The sequence below is a fragment of the Pan paniscus genome, chromosome 1, assembly GCF_029289425.2.
Source record: "Pan paniscus chromosome 1, NHGRI_mPanPan1-v2.0_pri, whole genome shotgun sequence".
Taxonomy (NCBI): domain Eukaryota; kingdom Metazoa; phylum Chordata; class Mammalia; order Primates; family Hominidae; genus Pan; species Pan paniscus.
Window position 1 is genome coordinate 217,138,246 of NC_073249.2, and position 20,817 is coordinate 217,159,062.

The 20,817-nt window shown below is 47.7% G+C and overlaps 1 protein-coding gene across 4 annotated transcripts in view; it reads left to right on the forward strand.

Moving 5' to 3' along the window:
• The window catches only part of EXOSC10 (exosome component 10), a 35,214-nt gene extending 15,962 nt beyond the window's left edge, over positions 1–19,252 (forward strand). The window contains exons 10-25 of one of the 4 annotated variants that reach the window (XM_008975616.3): positions 3,243–3,433; positions 4,889–5,045; positions 5,215–5,363; positions 5,582–5,632; positions 6,304–6,415; positions 8,164–8,214; positions 8,372–8,450; positions 8,867–8,973; positions 11,494–11,589; positions 11,812–11,886; positions 13,673–13,757; positions 14,876–14,949; positions 16,111–16,282; positions 17,166–17,227; positions 17,788–17,864; positions 19,122–19,252. In XM_008975616.3, the coding sequence (XP_008973864.3) occupies positions 3,243–3,433; positions 4,889–5,045; positions 5,215–5,363; positions 5,582–5,632; positions 6,304–6,415; positions 8,164–8,214; positions 8,372–8,450; positions 8,867–8,973; positions 11,494–11,589; positions 11,812–11,886; positions 13,673–13,757; positions 14,876–14,949; positions 16,111–16,282; positions 17,166–17,227; positions 17,788–17,864; positions 19,122–19,152 (1,569 nt within the window). In that variant the 3' untranslated portion in view covers positions 19,153–19,252. Of the gene's footprint in view, positions 1–3,242; positions 3,434–4,888; positions 5,046–5,214; positions 5,364–5,581; positions 5,633–6,303; positions 6,416–8,163; positions 8,215–8,371; positions 8,451–8,866; positions 8,974–11,493; positions 11,590–11,811; positions 11,887–13,672; positions 13,758–14,860; positions 14,950–16,110; positions 16,283–17,165; positions 17,228–17,787; positions 17,865–19,121 lie in introns of all 4 variants that reach the window. The other 3 variants (XM_008975615.3, XM_063594693.1, XM_063594694.1) reach the window with 3 other exon arrangements.
• The last annotated feature ends 1,565 nt before the right edge of the window (positions 19,253–20,817 follow it).

A 20,817-nucleotide genomic window follows, 5' to 3' on the forward strand; every position in this document is an offset into this window, starting at 1 on the left:
AAAGCCGGGCAGAGACACAACCAAAAAAGAGAATTTTAGACCAATATCCTTGATGAACATTGATGCAAAAATCCTCAATAAAATACTGGCAAACCGAATCCAGCAGCACATCAAAAAGCTTATCCACCATGATCAAGTGGGCTTCATCCCTGGGATGCAAGGCTGGTTCAGTGTACGCAAATCAATAAATGTAATGCAGCATATAAACAGAGCCAAAGACAAAAACCACATGATTATCTCAATAGATGCAGAAAAGGCCTTTGACAAAATTCAACAACACTTCATGCTAAAAACTCTCAATAAATTAGGTATTGATGGGACATATCTCAAAATAATAAGAGCTATCTATGACAAACCCACAGCCAATATCATACTGAATGGGCAAAAACTGGAAGCATTCCCTTTGAAAACTGGCACAAGACAGGGAGGCCCTCTCTCACCACTCCTATTCAACATAGTGTTGGAAGTTCTGGCCAGGGCAATCAGGCAGGAGAAGGAAATAAAGGGTATTCAATTAGGAAAAGAGGAAGTCAAATTGTCCCTGTTTGCAGATGACATGATTGTATATCTAGAAAACCCCATTGTCTCAGCCCAAAATCTCCTTAAGCTGATAAGCAACTTCAGCAAAGTCTCAGGATACAAAATCAATGTACAAAAATCACAAGCATTCTTATACACCAATAACAGACAGAGAGCCAAATCATGAGTGAACTCCCATTCACAATTGCTTCAAAGAGAATGAAATACCTAGGAATCCACCTTACAAGGGACGTGAAGGACCTCTTCAAGGAGAACTACAAACCACTGCTCAATGAAATAAAAGAGGATACAAACAAATGGAAGAACATTCCATGCTCATGGGTAGGAAGAATCAATATCGTGAAAATGGCCATACTGCCCAAGGTAATTTGTAGATTCAATGCCATCCCCATCAAGCTACCAATGACTTTCTTCACAGAATTGGAAAAAACTAGTTTAAAGTTCACATGGAACCAAAAAAGAGCCTACATCGCCAAGTCAATCCTAAGCCAAAAGAACAAAGCTGGAGGCATCACACTACCTGACTTCAAACTATACTACAAGGCTACAGTAACCAAAACAGCATGGTACTGGTACCAAAACAGAGATATAGATCAATAGAACAGAACAGAGCCCTCAGAAATAACGCCATATATCTACAACTATCTGATCTTTGACAAACCTGACAAAAACAAGCAATGGGGAAAGGATTCCCTATTTAATAAATGGTGCTGGGAAAACTGGCTAGCCATATGTAGAAAGCTGAAACTGGATCCCTTCCTTACACCTTATACAAAAATCAATTCAAGATGGATTAAAGACTTAACAACGTTAGACCTAAAACCATAAAAACCCTAGAAGAAAACCTAGGCAATACCATTCAGGACATAGGCATGGGCAAGGACTTCATGTCTAAAACACCAAAAGCAATGGCAACAAAAGCCAGAATTGACCAATGGGATCTAATTAAACTAAAGAGCTTCTGCACAGCAAGAGAAACTACCATCAGAGTGAACAGGCAACCCACAAAATGGGAGAAAATCTTCGCAACCTACTCATCTGACAAAGGGCTAATATGCAGAATCTACAATGAACTCAAACAAATTTACAAGAAAAAAATAACCCCATCAAAAAGTGGGCGAAGGACATGAACAGACACTTCTCAAAAGAAGACATTTATGCAGCCAAAAAACACATGAAAAAATGCTCACCATCACTGGCCATCAGACAAATGCAAATCGAAACCACAATGAGATATCATCTCACACCAGTTAGAATGGCAATCATTAAAAAGTCAGGAAACAACAGGTGCTGGAGAGGATGTGGAGAAATAGGAACACTTTTACACTGTTGGTGGGACTGTAAACTAGTTCAACCATTGTGGAAGTCAGTGTGACAATTCCTCAGGGATCTAGAACTAGAAATACCATTTGACCCAGCTATCCCATTACTTGGTATATACCCAAAGGGCTATAAATCATGCTGCTATAAAGACACATGCACACAGATGTTTATTGCGGCACTATTCACAATAGCAAAGACTTGGAACCAACCCAAATGTCCAACAATGATAGACTGGATTAAGAAAATGTGGCACATATACACCATGGAATACTATGCAGCCATAAAAAAGGATGAGTTCATGTCCTTTGTAGGGACATGGATGAAATTGGAAATCATCATTCTCAGTAAACTATCGCAAGAACAAAAAACCAAACACTGCATATTCTCACTCATAGGTGGGAATTGAACAATGAGAACACATGGACAAAGGAAGGGGAACATCACACTCTGGGGACTGTTGTGGGGTGGGGAAGCGGGGGAGGGATAGCATTGGGAGATATACCTAATGCTAGATGACGAGTTAGTGGGTGCAGCGCACTAGCATGGCACATGTATACATATGTAACTAACCTGCACATTGTGCACATGTACCCTAAAACTAAAAGTATAATAATAAATTTTAAAAAAAATTTTTTTTAACTTAAAAAAAACCCTGCATATATCTAATTTTTTTTTTTTTTTTTTTTTTTTTTTTTGAGACGGAGTTTTGCTCTTGTTGCCCAGGCTGGAGTACAATGGTACGATCTCGGCTCACTGCAACCTCTGCCTCCCGGGTTCAAGCAATTCTCCTGCCTCGGCCTCCCAAGTAGCTGGGGTTACAGGCATGCGCCACCACGCCCGGCTAATTTTTGTATTTTTAGTAGAGACAGGGTTTTGCCATGTTGGTCAGGCTGGCCTCAAACTCCTGACCTCAAGCAATCCACCCACCTTGGCCCAAAGTGCTGGGATTACAGGCGTGATCCACCATGCTCAGCTGCATATATCTAATCTTGATTAGAACATTGGCTTCAGCCAGGTGAGGTGGCTCAGGCCTGTAATCCCAGCATTTTGGGAAGCTGAGGCAGGAGGATCACTTGAGCCCAGGAGATTGAGACCAGCCTGGAGAACATAGTGAAACCCCGTCTCTACAAAAAATACCAAAGTTTAGCTGGGCGTGGTGGCACGCTGTAGTCCCAACTACTTGGGATGCTGAGGTGGGAGGATTGCTGGAGCATGGGAGGCAGAAGTTGCAGTGAGCCAAGATCACACCACTGCACTACAGATGGGACAGCGGAGACTACCTTCTAATTTCAGTGTTCTAATAAACTAGAGGCAGAGTTAATTTCCGAGCATGAGTGGCCTGCTACAAGTGTACTACATGACTTTGGTTCTGTTTTCAGGTCTTCCATGGTGCTGATTCAGACATAGAATGGCTACAGAAAGACTTTGGGTTGTATGTAGTAAACATGTTTGATACTCATCAGGCAGCACGCCTTCTTAACCTGGGCAGGCACTCACTCGATCATCTCCTGAAACTCTACTGCAACGTGGACTCAAACAAGCAATATCAGCTGGCTGATTGGAGAATACGGTCAGTTTGCTCTTAATGAGGAAATGTGGGTGGCAGAAGAAAGTGATTATTCATTAACCTGTCGTCCAGAGAGACCTGGGTTTGAGCCCTACCACGCTCATTGAGATGAATGGCATCAGGCTTTTCGCCAGGCATCTTCAGCAGCGTAAAAGTGGTAGGAAATTTTTTAATGATAAGGTGGACTTTATGATGGGCTGATGCAGTTACACTGTGTTTCATGGAAATAGTGGCTGAAAAAGAGGTGCCGCATCAGTATTTGCCCATGCTGGTCTTTTGTTTGAAACTGGGATCTTTCTACTAGATGATTTTGTGTGTGTGTAAGATCTTCCGTAGGGATGATTGTGTGTGTGTGTGTGTGTGTGTGTAAGATGATCTTCCATAGGTGGGAAAGAATTCTAAGGGACACTGTTGTTTAGCTTTATACTGAGCGTTTTTTTGTGGCATAAGGTAGCAGTTTTGCCCCACTTCCTGCAGGCCTTGCTCAGCTTGGTCGTTTTCCGCTTGGTTGCTACCTCTCCGAGGTTGCACCTGTCATAGGAAGGTGCTACTGAGCTTTTTCAGGAATTCCACATGCCAGAATGCCAGAATTTCTTTTTTTCTTTTTTTTTTTTTTTGAGATGCAGTTTCACTCTTGCCCAGGCTGGAGTGCAATGGCGCGATCTCGGCTCACCACAACCTCTGCCTCCCGGGTTCAAGCAATTCTCCTGCCTCAGCCTCCTGAGTAGCTAGGATTACAGGCATGCGCCACCACGCCCAGCTAATTTTGTATTTTCAGTAGAGACGAGGTTTCTCCATGTTGGTCAGACTGGTCTCAAACTCCTGACCTCAGGTGATCCTCCCGCCTCCGCCTCCCAAAGTGCTGGGATTACAGGCGTGAGCCACCGCGCCTGGCCCAGAATGCCAGAATTTCTAAATATAAAAGTAAAATTACATTTGGACTGATAAAGTCCAAATAAAAGATAAAAATTGATAAAATCTAAAAACCACTCCCTGTTACGGAGCCCTTACCCTGTGCCAAGCTCTGGGCTAAGTGCTTCAAGGATGTGGTCCTGTGTAGTCCTCACAACAGCCTATGAAGTACCTGGTTCCCATTTCACAAGTTAGGTGGGTCAGCCCAAAGAGGTTAAGGAACTTGTCCAAGGACAGACATCTGGAGCTGAGATTTGAACTCAGGACACCAGTGGCCCCTTTCCTACTGCCTCTTGTGTGTGTCCAGAGTAGCTGACAGTGCCCTTATTTTAACCACCGCATTACCCTGCCTCCAATTGTACCCAGCTGTTAAAATAATGGTTTATCATGTTAAAATGCAGGAAATGTTGGCATAACTGCAGTATTGACTATGAAAGGATCTTTCATATTGGAAGGGTCTAAGGAAGCCCCAGCACCCAAGGAATAGACAAATTGAATTGCTGTCCTTGGGGGCAATCAGTAAAACATTGTCCTCTGCAATTCCAGCCCTCTGCCCGAGGAGATGCTCAGCTACGCCCGGGATGACACCCATTACCTGCTATATATCTATGACAAAATGAGGCTGGAGATGTGGGAGCGCGGCAACGGGCAGCCCGTGCAGCTGCAGGTGGTGTGGCAACGGAGCAGGGACATCTGCCTCAAGGTACACCTCAGCCGCAGTCACACAGACCGCGACACTCGGGCTCTGTGTCTGGCCAGGTTCTAGTTCTTAGGTTTGCTCCTTACATTCATGAAAAGAGCCAAACATTTTGCAGAGCCCAGGGCACAATTTTGATTCCCGTTGATTTTGAATGTTCTCTAATACTTTGTAGAAATTCATCAAACCTATCTTCACGGATGAGTCCTACCTTGAACTCTACAGGAAGCAGAAGAAGCACCTTAACACACAGCAGTTGACAGCCTTTCAGCTGCTGTTTGCCTGGAGGGATAAAACAGCTCGCAGGGAAGATGAAAGTTATGGGTAAGCGATTAGAGGTTCTTTTAATACTTGTTTCCAGACTGAGGAGATCTAATAACAAGTAAATAATGGGCTTTTTTCTTTTGCTATGAAAGCTGGTTATTTCCCCTATGTGACAGCTTCTAATGGAACTTACTGGCTGAATGTAATGTGTCCCCACTGTGTGTGTGTGTGTGTGTGTGTGTGTGTGTGTGTGTGTGTGTGTTGTTTTTTTTTTCCAGATATGTACTGCCAAACCACATGATGCTGAAAATAGCTGAAGAACTGCCTAAGTGAGTTTCAAATCTGATTAATATGTTCTGACTTTCTCAGTAGATCTGATGTTCTTCAAAATCAAGCTTTTCTGGTTGCTATTACCCAAGGCTGCTTACTCAGAGATTAATGCTCTAAGCTTGGAAGGTAGCAAATTGAAGGAATATAGAATTTCTGCCCTCAGGCTGCCATTTAAGCACTAAAACTTCTGAACTGGAATCATTTCAATGATTATGCCTTAGTTTGAGTTTAAGTCTCTGAGCCTTATAGCATCTACTTGCAAGGGAAGAAAATGTCCCAGATTCTGTCATCTATACTTTCTTCCAAATTAAAGCAGCTCATGATCTTAAACGTTTTGTGATCTTGATTGAAGTATAAGCAAGAATGAAAATCCACAGCCCGTTGGTTGCCCCCTGCGGAATTGAGAATCCACAGTGCTGTGGCACTTACTTTCAGCTCTCCCTGATTGTGGGAGTCAGGCTCCAAGAGGGATCCACTTAAAGCTTGGTGTCGCAAAGAACACATGGAGAAGTTGGCCTAGGCTGGCCTGACATCAGTGTTTCCTTAGTCACCTACCTGTAGCTTCAGCTTAGGTGGCAGCCTGGCTTTACCCAGTCATTATTCTTATCCGGAAGCCTTTAAGGGCTGCGTTTCTGAGTGACAAGTTGAGTGTGTTCTTACTTGTCTTCAGGGAACCTCAGGGCATCATAGCTTGCTGCAACCCAGTACCGCCCCTTGTGCGGCAGCAGATCAACGAAATGCACCTTTTAATCCAGCAGGCCCGAGAGATGCCCCTGCTCAAGGTAAGAAGCTTTTCTGCGGCTGGGTACGGTGGCTCACGCCTATAATCTCAGCACTTTGGGAGGCTGAGGTGGCTGGATCATTTCAGGTCAGGAGTTCGAGACCAGCCTGGCCAACATGGTGAAACCCCATCTCTACTAAAAATACAAAAAATTAGCCAGGCGTATGGTGCACGCCTGTAATCCCAGCTACTCCGGAGGCTGAGGCAGGAGAATTGCTTGAATCCGGGAGGCGGAGGTTGCAGTGAGCCGAGATCGCGCCACTGCACTCCAGCCTGGGAGGCAGAGCGAGACTCCGTCTCAAAAAAAAAAAAAAGATTTTCTACTGAAGGGTCCCAACTTAGCAAGCCGGGTTTTTTTTGTTTTTTTTTGTTTTTTTTTAGACGGAGTTTCGCTCTGTCTCCAGGCTGGAGTGCAGTGGCGTGATCTCGGCTCACTGCAACCTCCGCCTCCTGGATTCAAGCAGTTCTCCTGACTCAACCTCCTGAGTCGCTGGGATTACAGGCATGCACCACCACACCTGGCTAATTTTGTATTTTTAGTAGAGGCGGGGTTTCACCATGTTGGCCAGGCTGGTCTCGAACTCCTAACCTCAGGTGATCCACCACCTGGGCCTCCCGAAGTGCTGGGATTACAGGCGTGAGCCATCATGCCCAACCTTAGCAGGCCTGTTTTTTCTGCTAATGTCTTATTCCTTGTGGCTTCCTAGATTCATGAGCTGGTCTGCATTCTGAACAACCCTAGGGAAATAATAGGGCTTAGGAAATCCAGTGTGTGTGTCTTGATGAATTTAGCTGCTTTTTTTTATGATAGTTGAGAGCTGAGACTCTTTATTTATGACCTTAGCTTTGATGATTCAGCAGCAAGTACTGTCTGGTAACTGGGCCAATTCACTGTTCTAAGGCAGCTAATGTGGTGGAGTGAGATGGAGCGGTGACCTCAGCAGAGGGAGCTAGTTTTGGGAGCCTGGCGATGGCCCAGATGTCAAGTGATAGCTCCCTGAATGAGTGAGGAATCACACACTGGGAAGGAAAGAACAGGTGTAGGAAGCATCAGAAGAAAAGATTGATGAGACTTCGTAGCAAATGCTGACAATGGCAGCCAGTTTTCTTTTGTTTTTTTTTTGTTGTTGTTGTTTTGAGACAGGGTCTTGCTCTGTCACCCAGGCTGGAGTGCAGTGGTGCAATCATGGCTCACTGTAGCCTCCATCTGCTAGGCTCCCACCTTAGCCTCCTGAGCAGCTGGGACCGCAGGCATACACCACCATACCCACCTATGTTTTTTTAAATTTTTTGTAGAGATGGGTCTTGCTGTGTTTCCCAGACTGGTCTTGAACCCGTGGGCTCAAGCAGTCCTCCCACCTCGGCCTCCCAAAGTGCTGGAATTACAGTTGTGAGCCACCTGCCAGCCCCACATTTGCAATTTTTGTGTTAAAAATGTCCTTGTAAGCTCTGTACTTTGTCCAAGTAAAGAGAGACCTTGGTTACTAGAGAAGAGTCTTTTTCAAGCTCTTTGGAATCCTTCCTATTGTGCTTAGTCATGTTAAAGAGCTTTATTCTTTCATTCTACAAATAATTATTGAGCACCAAATAATTATCATGCCAGGCACTGTAAGGAGTGAAGAGAGGAAAGAAAATCTCTGGGCTTTTGAGAAACAGGCTGGTGAAGGAACACAGTCAGCGCTGGGGACTGGGGGTTGGACTTGAGGTGCTTAGGCAACTTTCCTCAATTCCTTTCGTTTTTATCCTTAGTCTGAAGTTGCAGCCGGAGTGAAGAAGAGCGGACCGCTGCCCAGTGCCGAGGTAGAGTGTCGGATCTGTTTTCTCCCCCGGGAGGGAAAACGTCAAGTCACAGCCAGTGCAAGTACACCTCTGACAGAGGCCTGTGCTGACAGCTGGCAGAAAGCTACTGCCGGCTTGCGCGTTTTACATGCCAGCCTGCTGGTGTCTTTTAATGCAGAGATTGGAGAATGTTCTCTTTGGACCTCACGACTGCTCCCATGCCCCTCCGGATGGCTATCCAATCATCCCGACCAGTGGTAAAGTCGAGAGCCCTCCTGACTGTCCCGAAGAGGTTGGGACACAGCTACCTTGTCTAAAATTCTGTAGGCTTGGCTGGGCGTGGTGGCTTATGCCTGTAATGCCAGCATATTGGAAGGCTGAGGCGGGTAGATCACCTGAGGTCAGGAGTTTGAGACCAGCCTGGCCAACATGGTGAAACCCCATCTCTACTAAAAATACAAAAATTAGCTGGCCTGGTGGTGGGCGCCTGTAATCTTAGCTACTTAGGAGGCAGAGGCAGGAGAATCACTTGAACCGAGGAGGCGGAGGTTGCAGTGAGCCGAGATTGTGCCATTGTACTCCAGCCTAGGGGACTACAGTAAAACTCCATCTCAAAAAGAAAAAATAAACAAAATTCTGTAGGCTTTGACCTTATTATCTTCTGCTCCTCTAGGATCTGTGCCAGTTCAGAAGCAGGCGAGCCTCTTCCCTGATGAAAAAGAAGATAACTTGCTGGGTACCACGTGCCTGATTGCCACAGCTGTCATCACGTTATTTAATGTGAGTAGCACAGAAACTTCACTGAGGTGATGAGGACCCCCTGGGATTTACTGGATTTATCCAGCAGGCTGTCTGCCTGGAGCGTTGCATACACTCGGAGACTAATGCTGAGAGCAAAACCCAGCAGTGCTGGGAGAGGCATAGAGACCAATGAGCAAGGTGGCACTGACCACTCTGGAGGAGGTGGTCTGGGGACGTGGATGGGGGATTCTCTTGAGCTCTGTGTGAAGAAACCTTCCAGGAAAGGCTGACGTCCTGTTGTCGAACAGCACCTCGTGGGAGGAGGGCCTGCGCTAAGAGAACACACAAGCAGGGCTTTCCAGACGAGCTGCAGTGGTGGCGGAGGAAAAACGGTTCACCTGGATGCCCAGCAGGCGTGGCATGGGTATACTGTCCGATGAACTGTAGAATGTGCGCTGCCCATAGCTTCCTGCCTGACCCCAGCACCACATATGTGTGCTTTCAGTGAAGAAGAGAAATGATTTTTTTTTTTTTTGAGACAATCTTGTTCTGCCACCCAGGCTGGAATGCAGTGGCACAATCATGGCTCACTGCAGCCTTGACTTCTGAGGCTCAAACGATCCTCCTGCCTCAGCCTCCTGAGTAGCTGGGATTACAGGCATGAGTCACTGCACCCAGCTATTTCACTTTTTTTGTTTGTTTGTTTTGTTTGGTTTTTTGAGATGCAGTTTCGCTCTTGTTGCACAGGCTGGAGTGCAGCGGCATCATCTCGGCTCACTGCAACCTCCACCTCCCAGGTTCAAGAGATTCTCCTGCCTCAGCTTCCCTAGTAGCTGGGATTGCAGGCGCCCGCCACCATACTTAGCTAATATTTTATATTTTTAATAGAGATGGGGTTTCACTGTGTTGGCCAGGCTGGTCTTGAATGCCTGACCTCAGGCGATCCACCCACCTAAGCCTCCCAAAGTGCTGGGATTACAGGCATGAGCCACCACACCCGGCAAATTTTTTTTTTTTTTTTTTTTTTTGTGACAGGATCTCATCCTGTCACCCAGGTGGGAGTGCAGTGGCACCATCCTGGCTCACTGCAACCTCTGCCTCCTGGGCTTAAGCAATCCCTCTGCCCCAGCCTTCTCTCGAGTAGCTGGGACTACAGGTGTGTGCCACCATGCCCAGCCAATTTTTGTATGTTTTGTAGAGGTGGGGTTTCACCATGTCGCCCAGGCTTCACTTTGGTTTTTAACTTAATTACATAAATCTAGATTGGGCCTTGCTTTAGCAATTAATGAGAAAATACTAGGTGCTTTAGCTGACGTCAGAGCTCATTTGAGTCATGAAGATGATTTAGCAGCTAAGCGTGTTAGCATGAGCTCTGGGCTGCTTTGATACGGAAGTGCTGTTTGGTGTAAAGGAGGCTGTGGTCTCCCTGCACTCTTGTGTTGCAAGGGGGCATAATTACAGATGAAGCAAAAGGATAGCACATATTTATGAACCCAGTTGGAAGCAGCATTTTGTTGCATAATTTCAATGATTCCCTATAAAGATATGTAATACTAAATTTCAGGCCTGGCGTGGTGGCTCACACCTGTAATCCCAGCACTTTTGGAGGGCAAGGCGGGCATATCACCTGAGGTCAGGAGTTTGAGACCAGCCTGGCCAACATGGTGAAACCCTGTCTTTAATTAGCCGGGCGTTGTGGCGCACGCTTGTAATCCCAGCTACTCGTGAGGCTGAGGCAGGAGAATCACTTCAATCCAGGAGGCGGAGGTTGCAGTGAGCAGAGATGGCACCACTGCACTCCAACCTGGGCAACAGAGCAAGACTCCACTCAAAAAAATAATACATACATACATAAAATAAATTTCAGGCATCAATTAAGACCTCATGTTCTAGAGCCAGACCATGGTGGGTTTAGATCCTTGGTCTGCTTGTATTCACTGCAAGCCTCTGAAAGACTGTCACAACCTCTGTAGGCCTCAGTTTCCTCCTCTGTAAGGTGGTGAGAGTAATACCACCTCATAGGCTATGAGGACATGCTCAGAATTCACTGATCCAGCACATTGATATTGAAATGCTACTGTGTGCTGTTGCAGACACAACGCCTTATACATAAGAGAGTGTATGAAAAATTAGCCTTAGCCATTGGTATTAATATCACTGTTACTGGCCGGGTGCGTGCGGTGGCTCACGCCTGTAATCCCAGCACTTTGGGAAGCCAAGGCGGGTGGACCACTTGAGGTCAGGAGTTCAAGACCAGCCTGGCCAATATGGTGAAACCTGGTCTCTGCTAAAAATACAAAAATTAGCTGGGCATGGTGGCACGTGCTTGTAATCCCAGCTACTCGGGAGGCTGAGGCAGGAGAATCGCTTGAACACAGGAGGTGGAGGTTGCAGTGAGCAGAGATCACACCACTGCACTCTAGTCTGGGCAAAAGAGCGAGACTCTGTCTCCAGAAAAAAAAAAAAAAAAAATCACTGTTAACTGTTGCTCTCTTGCTTGCATCTTGATGTCACAGATGATCATGGTCATTAGTGATCGTTTTTTGTCTGTCCCTGCAGGAACCTAGTGCTGAAGACAGTAAAAAGGGTCCATTGACAGTTGCACAGAAAAAAGCCCAGAACATCATGGAGTCCTTTGAAAATCCATTTAGGATGGTGAGTAGTAGTTTTGTCAGGGCTGACAGGATATGCAGAGATGCCTACAGCTGTACATGCTTTTACCTGGGAAGGAAGCCTCTGAAGCCAGTGTGTCAGCTGCCCTGGTGTCCTGGCAAAGACGCTGACACGGCACCAGCAACCCCCCATCTGAGCACTTCTGCCCCATGGCTCTAGATTCTGTTCCTGGCAGCGTTTCACACAGCCATTTCCTTCCTCCAGTTTCTGCCCTCACTGGGACATCGTGCTCCCGTCTCTCAGGCAGCGAAGTTCGATCCATCAACCAAAATCTATGAAGTAAGTGGACTTGTCACCTGTTCTAAAAGAGACTTTCTTTTTTTTTTTTTTTTTTTTTTTTTGAGAGGGAGTCTCGCTTTGTCACCCAGGCTGGAGTGCAGTGGCACAATCTTGGCTCACTGCAACCTCCACCTCCCAGGTTCAAGCAGTTCTGCCTCAGCCTCCCAAGTAGCTGGGATTACAGGCACCTGCTGTCATGCCTGGCTAATTTTTGTAGAGATGGGGTTTCACCATGTTGACCAGGCTGGTCTCGAACTCCTGACCTCAGCTGATCCACCCGCCTTGGCCTCCCAAAGTGCTGGGACTACAGACGTGAGCTACTGCGCCTGGCCCTGAAAGAGACTTTCTAAGAAAAGGGGATTTCTTAATTATTCATACCAGGTTTCTGTTTTAGACAAGCCTATCTCATCTGTGAATCCCCTGAAAATGAATGCAAAAGCCCTTTATTTTCTAGCATTGTTTCTAGGGAAAGGGTCCAGAACTTCAGTGAGATTCTTAAAAGCACTTGGGCTGGGCATGGTGGCTCACGCCTGTAATCCCAGCACTTTGAGAGGCCGAGGCGGGCGGATCATGAGGTCAGGAGATCAAAACCATCCTGGCTAACATGGTGAAACCCCGTCTCTACTAAAAATACAAAAAATTAGCCAGGCGTCGTGGCAGGCGCCTGTACTCGGGGGGCTGGCGCCTGCCCCAGCTACTCGGGGGGCTGAGGCAGGAGAATCGCTTGAACCTGGGGGGCGGAGCTTGCAGTGAGCCGAGGTTGCGCCACTGCACTCCAACCTGCGCGACAGAGCGAACTCTAGCCAAAAAAGAAAAAGAAAAGCACTTGGAAACTTTGTAAGAAACAAATCTTCATTTGCGGTTTTTAAATTGAGGTTTAATCTATATGTAGTAAAGTACACAAATATTAAATATACAGCTTGATGCATTTTTATAGATGTCTGTTACTTTAAGGCCCTTCAAGGTGACAGCTTTAATTTTAAAACACTCTATCTTACTTATCTGGCTTGTTTTTACCAGCATTATGAGTAAGAATGAGAGCACACCTCCCCTAGACCCTCTTGAGATGTTCCCCAGAGCCAGCACGTGAACTGTTGTTCGCAGCCTCCTTCCTCCCTTTAGGAAGCGTCTGCTCTGATGACATGGGCGACTGGCTTCCTCTGTGTGGCAGCAGAGCTCTTTTGTTAGGCAAAACCGAGAGGTCCCCCAGCCCTGTTCCTGTCCCTGAGTTAGCTTGCTATTTTTGGAAATGGGGAATCAGGTGGGGCTTCTGCCTTCTCTCCTCTTTTCCCCCCACGGGTTATGTCACACTGAACAACTGCACGTCCTGTGTGTTATGCCCAGTGTCACCTCCATGTGTTGTAACGCCATAGGTCAGTGGGGTGTCATAAAGAAACACAGCAGACTTGCGGAAGCCCAGCCTTGAGTCTGCTTCTGTCATTTACTGACCATGTCCCTTGGACAAGTTATTTAGTCTCCCGGAGTCTGTTTGCTCATCTCTAAAGAGAGGGTGATGACAGTACCTTTTTCCCAGGGTTACAGAGGGATTGAATGAGATGATGGATGGCCCAGTGCCTGGAGGACAGTAGCACTTTGTCCTTAATAGGGATTTTAGCAATAAAGCCAGCATGAAATTTATTTTTCATGCCCTTAGATTTGAAAATTTATGACTTAGAATGTGTGTACTTCTTAGGTTAACCTGCCCTTCGTCACCTCATGAAAAGTAAGACAGACTTAGGTGGCTGACTTTGGAGGGTTTTTTTTGTTATATTTGCTTTCATTATAGATCAGCAACCGTTGGAAGCTGGCCCAGGTACAAGTACAAAAAGACTCTAAAGAAGCTGTCAAGAAGAAGGCAGCTGAGCAAACAGGTAACACTCACTTCCTTGCAACTCAGTCGGCTGTTAAAGGATGGCTGTTGCACACCCGCTGTTTCAGCCAAGTGCCAGATACGGCGATGAATGAAGCCCCTGTGGGGCTTCCCTTCTGCTGAGGGATGGTGGGCAATCAGTATCTATCCTGGCAGATGGCAGCAGGTGCTGTGCAGAGAGATTGGTGGGGAGTGCTGGAGGTGCTGTAGCTGTCTCGTTGGTGGTTGGAGAAGGCAGTCTAATGAATGCCACATTGACGAGACCTGCAGTGACCTAGAGAAGAGTTCTGGAGCCACAGCACAGCGAGCCCAGAGGCCCTGGGGCTAGTTCACTGGGCATGCTGAGCAGCAGCAAGTGGGCCTGCATGAGCAGAGCGGGTAGAGAAGAGCAGGAGATGGGGAAGGAGCCAGCAGAGGCCCACGGGATGACGCTGCCTTTTACTCTGAGTTCAGAAGCCAGGAGGGTGCTGAGCAGACACGGGGGGGGGAAGTGACTGACATGTGGCACTCTGGCTGCTGTGTCAACAGTAGACTATAGAGGACAGGATGGGAGTCCAGGAAGGGATAGGAGACATGGCAGTGGCTCAGGCGAGAGGGGATGGTGGCTTTGAGACCAGCGTGGGAGCAGAGGAGGTGGTGAGGAGCTGTCAGAGCCTTGATCTGTCCCATAGCAAAGCTGACAGCATTTGATGATGAGGTGGATGTGGCATGTGAGAGAAGGGAAGGGAACCTTGGATGAAGGTTTTGTCCTGAGCAGCTGGAAAGCTGGAGTTGCTGGCAGCCAAAGTAGCTGGTTTGAGCAGGTTTGTCCACGATGGTGATGGTGACGATCCTGTTAAACGCCCTCAGGTCCACAGGCCACTGAGCATTTAGGTTCACAGAAGAGGAGCAGGCAGGGCTGGGGAGGATCAGCTCACGTGTAGGTGAAGGTGGGCAGAGCACCTGAGCCTGAGCTCTGAGGCAGCCTGTCCTGCAGAGATGGGGGACCGGGGACCTGAGAGGGAGGAGGAATCAGCCGTGACAACCCCTGTGGCTAGGCCAAGTCGGAGGGGGATGGAGATGGAGGGGAGGGTGGTTGCTGGATTCACCAACTCCAGAGACAAGTTCTCTCCCTTGCAGCTGCCCGGGAACAGGCAAAGGAGGCGTGCAAAGCTGCAGCAGAACAGGCCGTCTCCGTCCGACAGCAGGTCGTGGTATGTGCCAGCTTTTCTCCTTTTTCCTTTGAAAAACGATGCCCCTGCTTGTGGTCAGGATCTTCCTTGGATATCTTAGGGGGCTTGCCCTGTGCTTTATATTAAGTCCTGACTTCTTTCCAGTTCACCTTAGCTTGGCTATTAGTGTCTACCTCATTTCCGAAACCTCCACAAGATTGATACTGTAATTCCTCTTAACCTTCTTCCACTGTGTTTACAGTAAATATGCCAGACCACTCAACTGTAGTAGTAGAAAAGGTATTGAGGTTACAGTGCTGAAGCTTGTTGTGTCCTGCTGTGTCCTACAAAAATGTTGCATTCTAGAGAATGAAACCCCAGAGCACTCTGGAACTCTTTTTTTTTTTTTTTGAAGTAGTGTCTACCTCTGTTGCACAGGCTGGAGTGCAGTGGCACAGTTGCAGCTCACTGCAGCCTCAAACTCTTGGGCTCAAACGATCCTCCCTCCTCAACCACCCAAGTAGCTAGACCACAGGCACACACCACCATTCCCAGCTATTTTTTGTTATTGTTTTTGGTGGAGATGGGGTCTCACTATATTGCCCAGGCTATCACTCGAATTCTTAACCCCTGCCCCCTGCCTTTCCTTTTTTTTTTTTTTTTTTTAATTTCCTTTTAAAAAGAAAAATAGTGACATGGTCTTACTCTTACCCTGATGCCCAGGCTGGAGTACAGTGGTGCGATTATAGCTCATTGCAGCCTTGTACTCCTGGGTTCAAGTGATCCTCCCACCTCAGCCTCCCAAGTAGCTAGGACTACAATCACGCACCACCATGCCCAGCTACATTTGTTTCTTTTTTTTTTGTAGAGATAGGGGTCTTGCTATGTTGCCCAGGCTGGTCTCAGACTGCCTAAAGCAGTCCTCCCACCTAGGCCGCCCAAAGCACTGGAATTATAGGCATGAGCCACTGCACCTGGCCTGCTTGCCTTTCTTAAATGACCTCATGTCATTGTCCAGTGAGGAATTTGTTTGAGCTGACCCTGAGTGTTGGTCCCGAAGTTCCAGCCACAGCTCCTCTCCCCACCACTGACTGTTCTTCTTACCACTTAGGCAGCTGGGTCCCAGCTATTGCTGAGGCCGGCGGAGTTCCCTGTTCCCATGTGCCTCCCTGTTCCTCCCCCACATCTGTTCCTGATCTACAGCTAGAAAATGCTGCAAAGAAGAGAGAGCGAGCAACAAGCGACCCAAGGACCACAGAACAGAAACAAGAGAAGAAACGACTCAAAATTTCCAAGAAGCCAAAGGACCCAGAGCCACCAGAAAAAGAGTTTACGCCTTACGACTACAGCCAGTCAGACTTCAAGGCTTTTGCTGGTGAGGAAGTAATGGGGCCCCATACAGGGACATCTGTGCGCGTCAGAGGGGTGGAAGCCATAAAGAGACCACAATATAGGGGCCAAGTGAGTCCTGCACAAGGCATGGTGCTAGCCAGGAATTGTTGGAGTAGTCCAGAGAGGCCGTGGCAATGTGGACAGTCGCCTGCAGCCTCATTGCCACCTCCTCCACGGGAGCTCACTCATGGTGGCCTCCATGGTGGGTTAGCAAGATCACCTGTCACTTCCATTGTGACCAGGGTGCCATCCTTCCTCACTATCACTTGTGCCCATAAACCCTCTCTCTCTCTCTCTCACACACACACACACACACACACACACACACACACACACACACACACAGAATTTTGTTTGTTGAAAAATCTCAAAGCCTATGACATGAACCCCTATGGCTGCTTGGGCTGTGAGAGTCCGTCTGCTTTGAAGGGGCTACAGATGGCATTCTCGACTCTAGCAGCCTTCGGAGCAACATGCTCCTTTGGAAAAGAGAAAGCAGAGGCCAGTCCACACAATGGCCCTTTATACAGGAGTGTCGCCTCAGAGCCCGAGTTCCTGACGGCATCACCCAGCACAGAGATCAGAATGGATTTCCTTATGTGCGGGGGCCACTGCTGTAGCCACCTGCCCCTAAGGTCCTGGGACTAGAGCTGAGAGAAATGGGCCTGGTTTTCAGACTGCCCACAGGGACCAGGATCGCTGTGTATTCATTTATGTGAGCCATGAGCCCTAGCCCCTCATCGTGACAGGGGTGCTCTCACAGCCAAGGCTTCCCTGAGTGTCATGGTCCCGGCCTCGCTGTGAGCCTGTGATGTGTGGTAACTCATTGACCTGACCACAGGTCTCTCTCATCTCTTACCTTTCAGGAAACAGCAAATCCAAAGTTTCTTCTCAGTTTGATCCAAATAAACAGACCCCGTCTGGCAAGGTAAGAACTGCTCCTGGAGGATTTTAGCACGCCGGTGGCACCTGTTTTTGACCTCCTGCTCTGCTGAGAAGACAGGCCCATCCAGGAGTCCATTCCTTTGCATATCTTTTTCCTCACCTCATTTCTTCCCAAGGGCAGAGAGTACCGATCAGCTACCCCAGCAACTCATAAAACGAGGCTGTAAAAGCTGGCATGTGGCTTTAAAGGGTATTATTCTGTGTTTGCTACCATGGGAACTATAGCTGCAGGCCAAAAGCACCCCCTTTGGGGCCAGCACAAGCCTGCATTCACCCCTCGTGGGTGTTGATGCTGGTGCCAGGGAAACAGCGTGGCTGCAGCTTCCACAGGCGTGGGGGCAGGGCTGCTTTGGGGCCCTCCTGTTCCTCTTGCAGCGCATCCTGGCGGCCTTGCCTTCAGAGACACAGAAACGTCCTCTCGCAGGGAATCTAAAGTCACTCCCGTGCTGCTAGAATCTTTGGCCACCTGAGATCAGGTGTGTTTTTCTGTGTATCTTGTAGTCAAGGTGCCCACCCAGCTTAAACGGTTTCTTTTCTTTTCAGAAATGCATTGCAGCCAAAAAAATTAAACAGTCGGTGGGAAACAAAAGCATGTCCTTTCCAACTGGAAAGTCAGACAGGTATGTGGTGGACGGCGGTGTGGCCCAGGGAGCCCAGTGAGAAAGCACCTGCCCTGCGTGGTGCGGTCCGTGGGGAGTAGCTGGGGAGCGAGTGCCCAGGGGTCTTCAACCAGGACGACTCAGAGAACCTCCCACAGCCAGGTCCCTCACGCCACTCGGAAAACAAGGGCGGGAGGTGATTTGCTCTGTGCCACACATCACAGAGCCAGGCACTGCACCCCAGGACTCAGATTCCCCTTGTTCCTGGCTCTCTAGTTACCGTGTTTCCTGGGGTCACCTCAGGGGAAATAGGTGTGAATAGTTGTGAAATTTTCCTGGACCAGCCTATTAGGAATGAGGAAAAAGTAAGCACATGTGGGTTATCCTTGTTGTTGAGGAGTGGTTTGGCTTGGTTTGGTTTTGTTTTGTGAGAGTCTCATTCTGTCACCCAGGCTGGAGTGCAGTGGCACAATCTCAGCTCACTGCAACCTCCACCTCCTGGGTTCAAGCAAGTCTCTCACCTCAGCCTCCCGAGTAGCTGGGATTACAGGTGCCTGCCATCATGCCCGGCTAATGTTTTGTTTTTTTTTTTTTGAGACGGAGTCTCGGTCTGTCGCCCAGGCTGGAGTGCAGTGGCGCGATCTCGGCTCACTGCAAGCTCCGCCTCCCGGGTTCATGCCATTCTCCTGCCTCAGCCTCTCTAGTAGCTGGGACCACAGGCGCCCGCCATGACGCCCAGCTAATTTTTTGTATTTTTTTAGTAGAGACGGGGTTTCACCATGTTAGCCAGGATGGTCTCGATCTCCTGACCTTGTGATCCGCCCGCCTCGGCCTCCCAAAGTGCTGGGATTACAGGCGTGAGCCACCGCGCCCGGCCTGTTTTTGTATTTTTAGTAGAGATGGGGTTTTGCCATGTTGGCCAGGCTGGTCTCAAACTCCTGGCCTCAATTGATCCTCCCGCCTTGGCCTCCCAGAGTACTGGGATTACAGGTGTGAGCCACTGCACCCAGCCAAATGTTTTTGTTAAAAACATAAAATCCTAATAATTAAGCCGACCCTGAGGTCAGGGGACTTGCCCGAGGGCAGGAAAAACAGGTCTGCCTTCTCAAGATGCTGCTCAGCTCAGCCAACTCTGGTGGGCCGCCGAGTTCTCTGGGGCCCCTGAACAAACCATTCTTCCTCTGTTCTGCATGATTAAGGTTTGCACCATTTTGTAAACCATCTGAGAACATCCAACCAACCCGGAAGAAATAACTGTTGTTTTTGTACTCTCTGCAGAGGCTTCAGGTACAACTGGCCACAGAGATAGTCCTGGAAGACACGTGGCGCCTGTGGACTGGAAGCACCAAATGCTGGTGCTGCTTTTGTACATACATATTTTTAAACCATTAAAATTCTTCCTGAAGGAAGCTGATTCCTGACTTTTATTTTGTTGCCGCCACAGCTCTGGCAGGTTGCCATCCTGTTCAGGCAACCATCTTCAGCTGTCTGTGGGCAGGTGAGTGTGCTCCGGGGGTTATGGTGACTTCTAGAAAAATCCAGAGCCGGCCGGGCGCGGTGGCTCACGCCTGTAATCCCAGCACTTTGGGAGGCCGAGGCAGGCGGATCACGAGGTCAGGAGATCGAGACCATGCTGGCCAACACGGTGAAACTCCTTCTCTACTAAAAATACAAAAAATTAGCCGGGCATGGTGGTGGACGCCTGTAATCCCAGCTACTCAGGAGGCTGAGGCAGGAGAATCGCTTGAACCTAGGAGGCGGAGGTTGCAGTGAGCCGAGATCACGCCACCTCATTTGAGCCTGGGCAGTAGAGCAAGACTCTGTCTCAAAAAAAAAGGCAAATGCAAAGAGAAAATTTTAATCATTTGTAGTCCTGCCATACAAAGATGCTCTTTTTTTTTTCCTTTTTTTGAGACAGGGTCTCACTCTGTTGCCCATTCTGGAGTGCAGTAGTGTGATCCTAGCTCACTGCAGCCTTGACCTCCCAGGCACGTGCCACCACACCTGGGTAATTTTTCTTATGTTTTATAGAGATGGGTTTTTGCTGTGTTGCCCAGGCTGGTCTTGAACTCCTGGCCTCAAGCAATCCTCCTGTCTTGTCCTGCCAGTGTTGGGATTTCAGGCATGAGCCACCACACCCAGCTGAGATTAACATTTTGCTGTATTTCCTTATAAGCTTTCGCTATGTGTATATAGATATATTTTTAAAATATATCTTGGGTTTAGGTTTCTATCATTTGTCACCTTGAAAGTTTGTATTATGACACTTTTCTCAATCTAAAATTTATTTTCGCCAACCCCCATTGTTAAACGCTTAGGTTTTCATTTTTGGTACTATTCTTAATAATGCAGCACTAAACTTTTATATAAATTTGTGACCCAGTCTCTGATAATTTCTTTAGAACTTCATTTTATTTTAATCCTGAGATGGGCTAATAAATCAGGAAAGCACAAAATGCCATTACTTTGGTTTTTACAAATACTTAACCTAGAAACCTTTTTTCTTTGAAATTCATCCCACAAAGTATTGAGATTGCCAACTGTATATGATAACCTTTGGGGTGTACCAAGCCAAATCACACATCACTGCCGTCAGAGAGCTCCCACTCTTGAACAGCAGAGAACAGCCCTGTCCTAAGATAGGCTGGAGTTTGTATTAGCTAGGACTAGACTGGTTGAAAATGACAGAAAAGCCAAACTATAGTGACTTTTAACAAGAGAGATGATTTTCCTCCTCTTTTGTAAACATAATTGGCCCAGAGCTAGTGTGATGCTCATGATCATCAGACACAGGCTCCTATCTTGTTTTACCATCCTCAGCTCAAACACAAGGCTGCCGCCTCATGGTGCAGGGTGACTGCCCTTGCTCCAGCCATTACATTCTCATTCCAGTCTGCTGGAAGGAGGAAAGAACAGCACCCAATCTCTTTGAATAGGATACTGCCCATTTCAACTTCCCATTGGTCAGAACTTA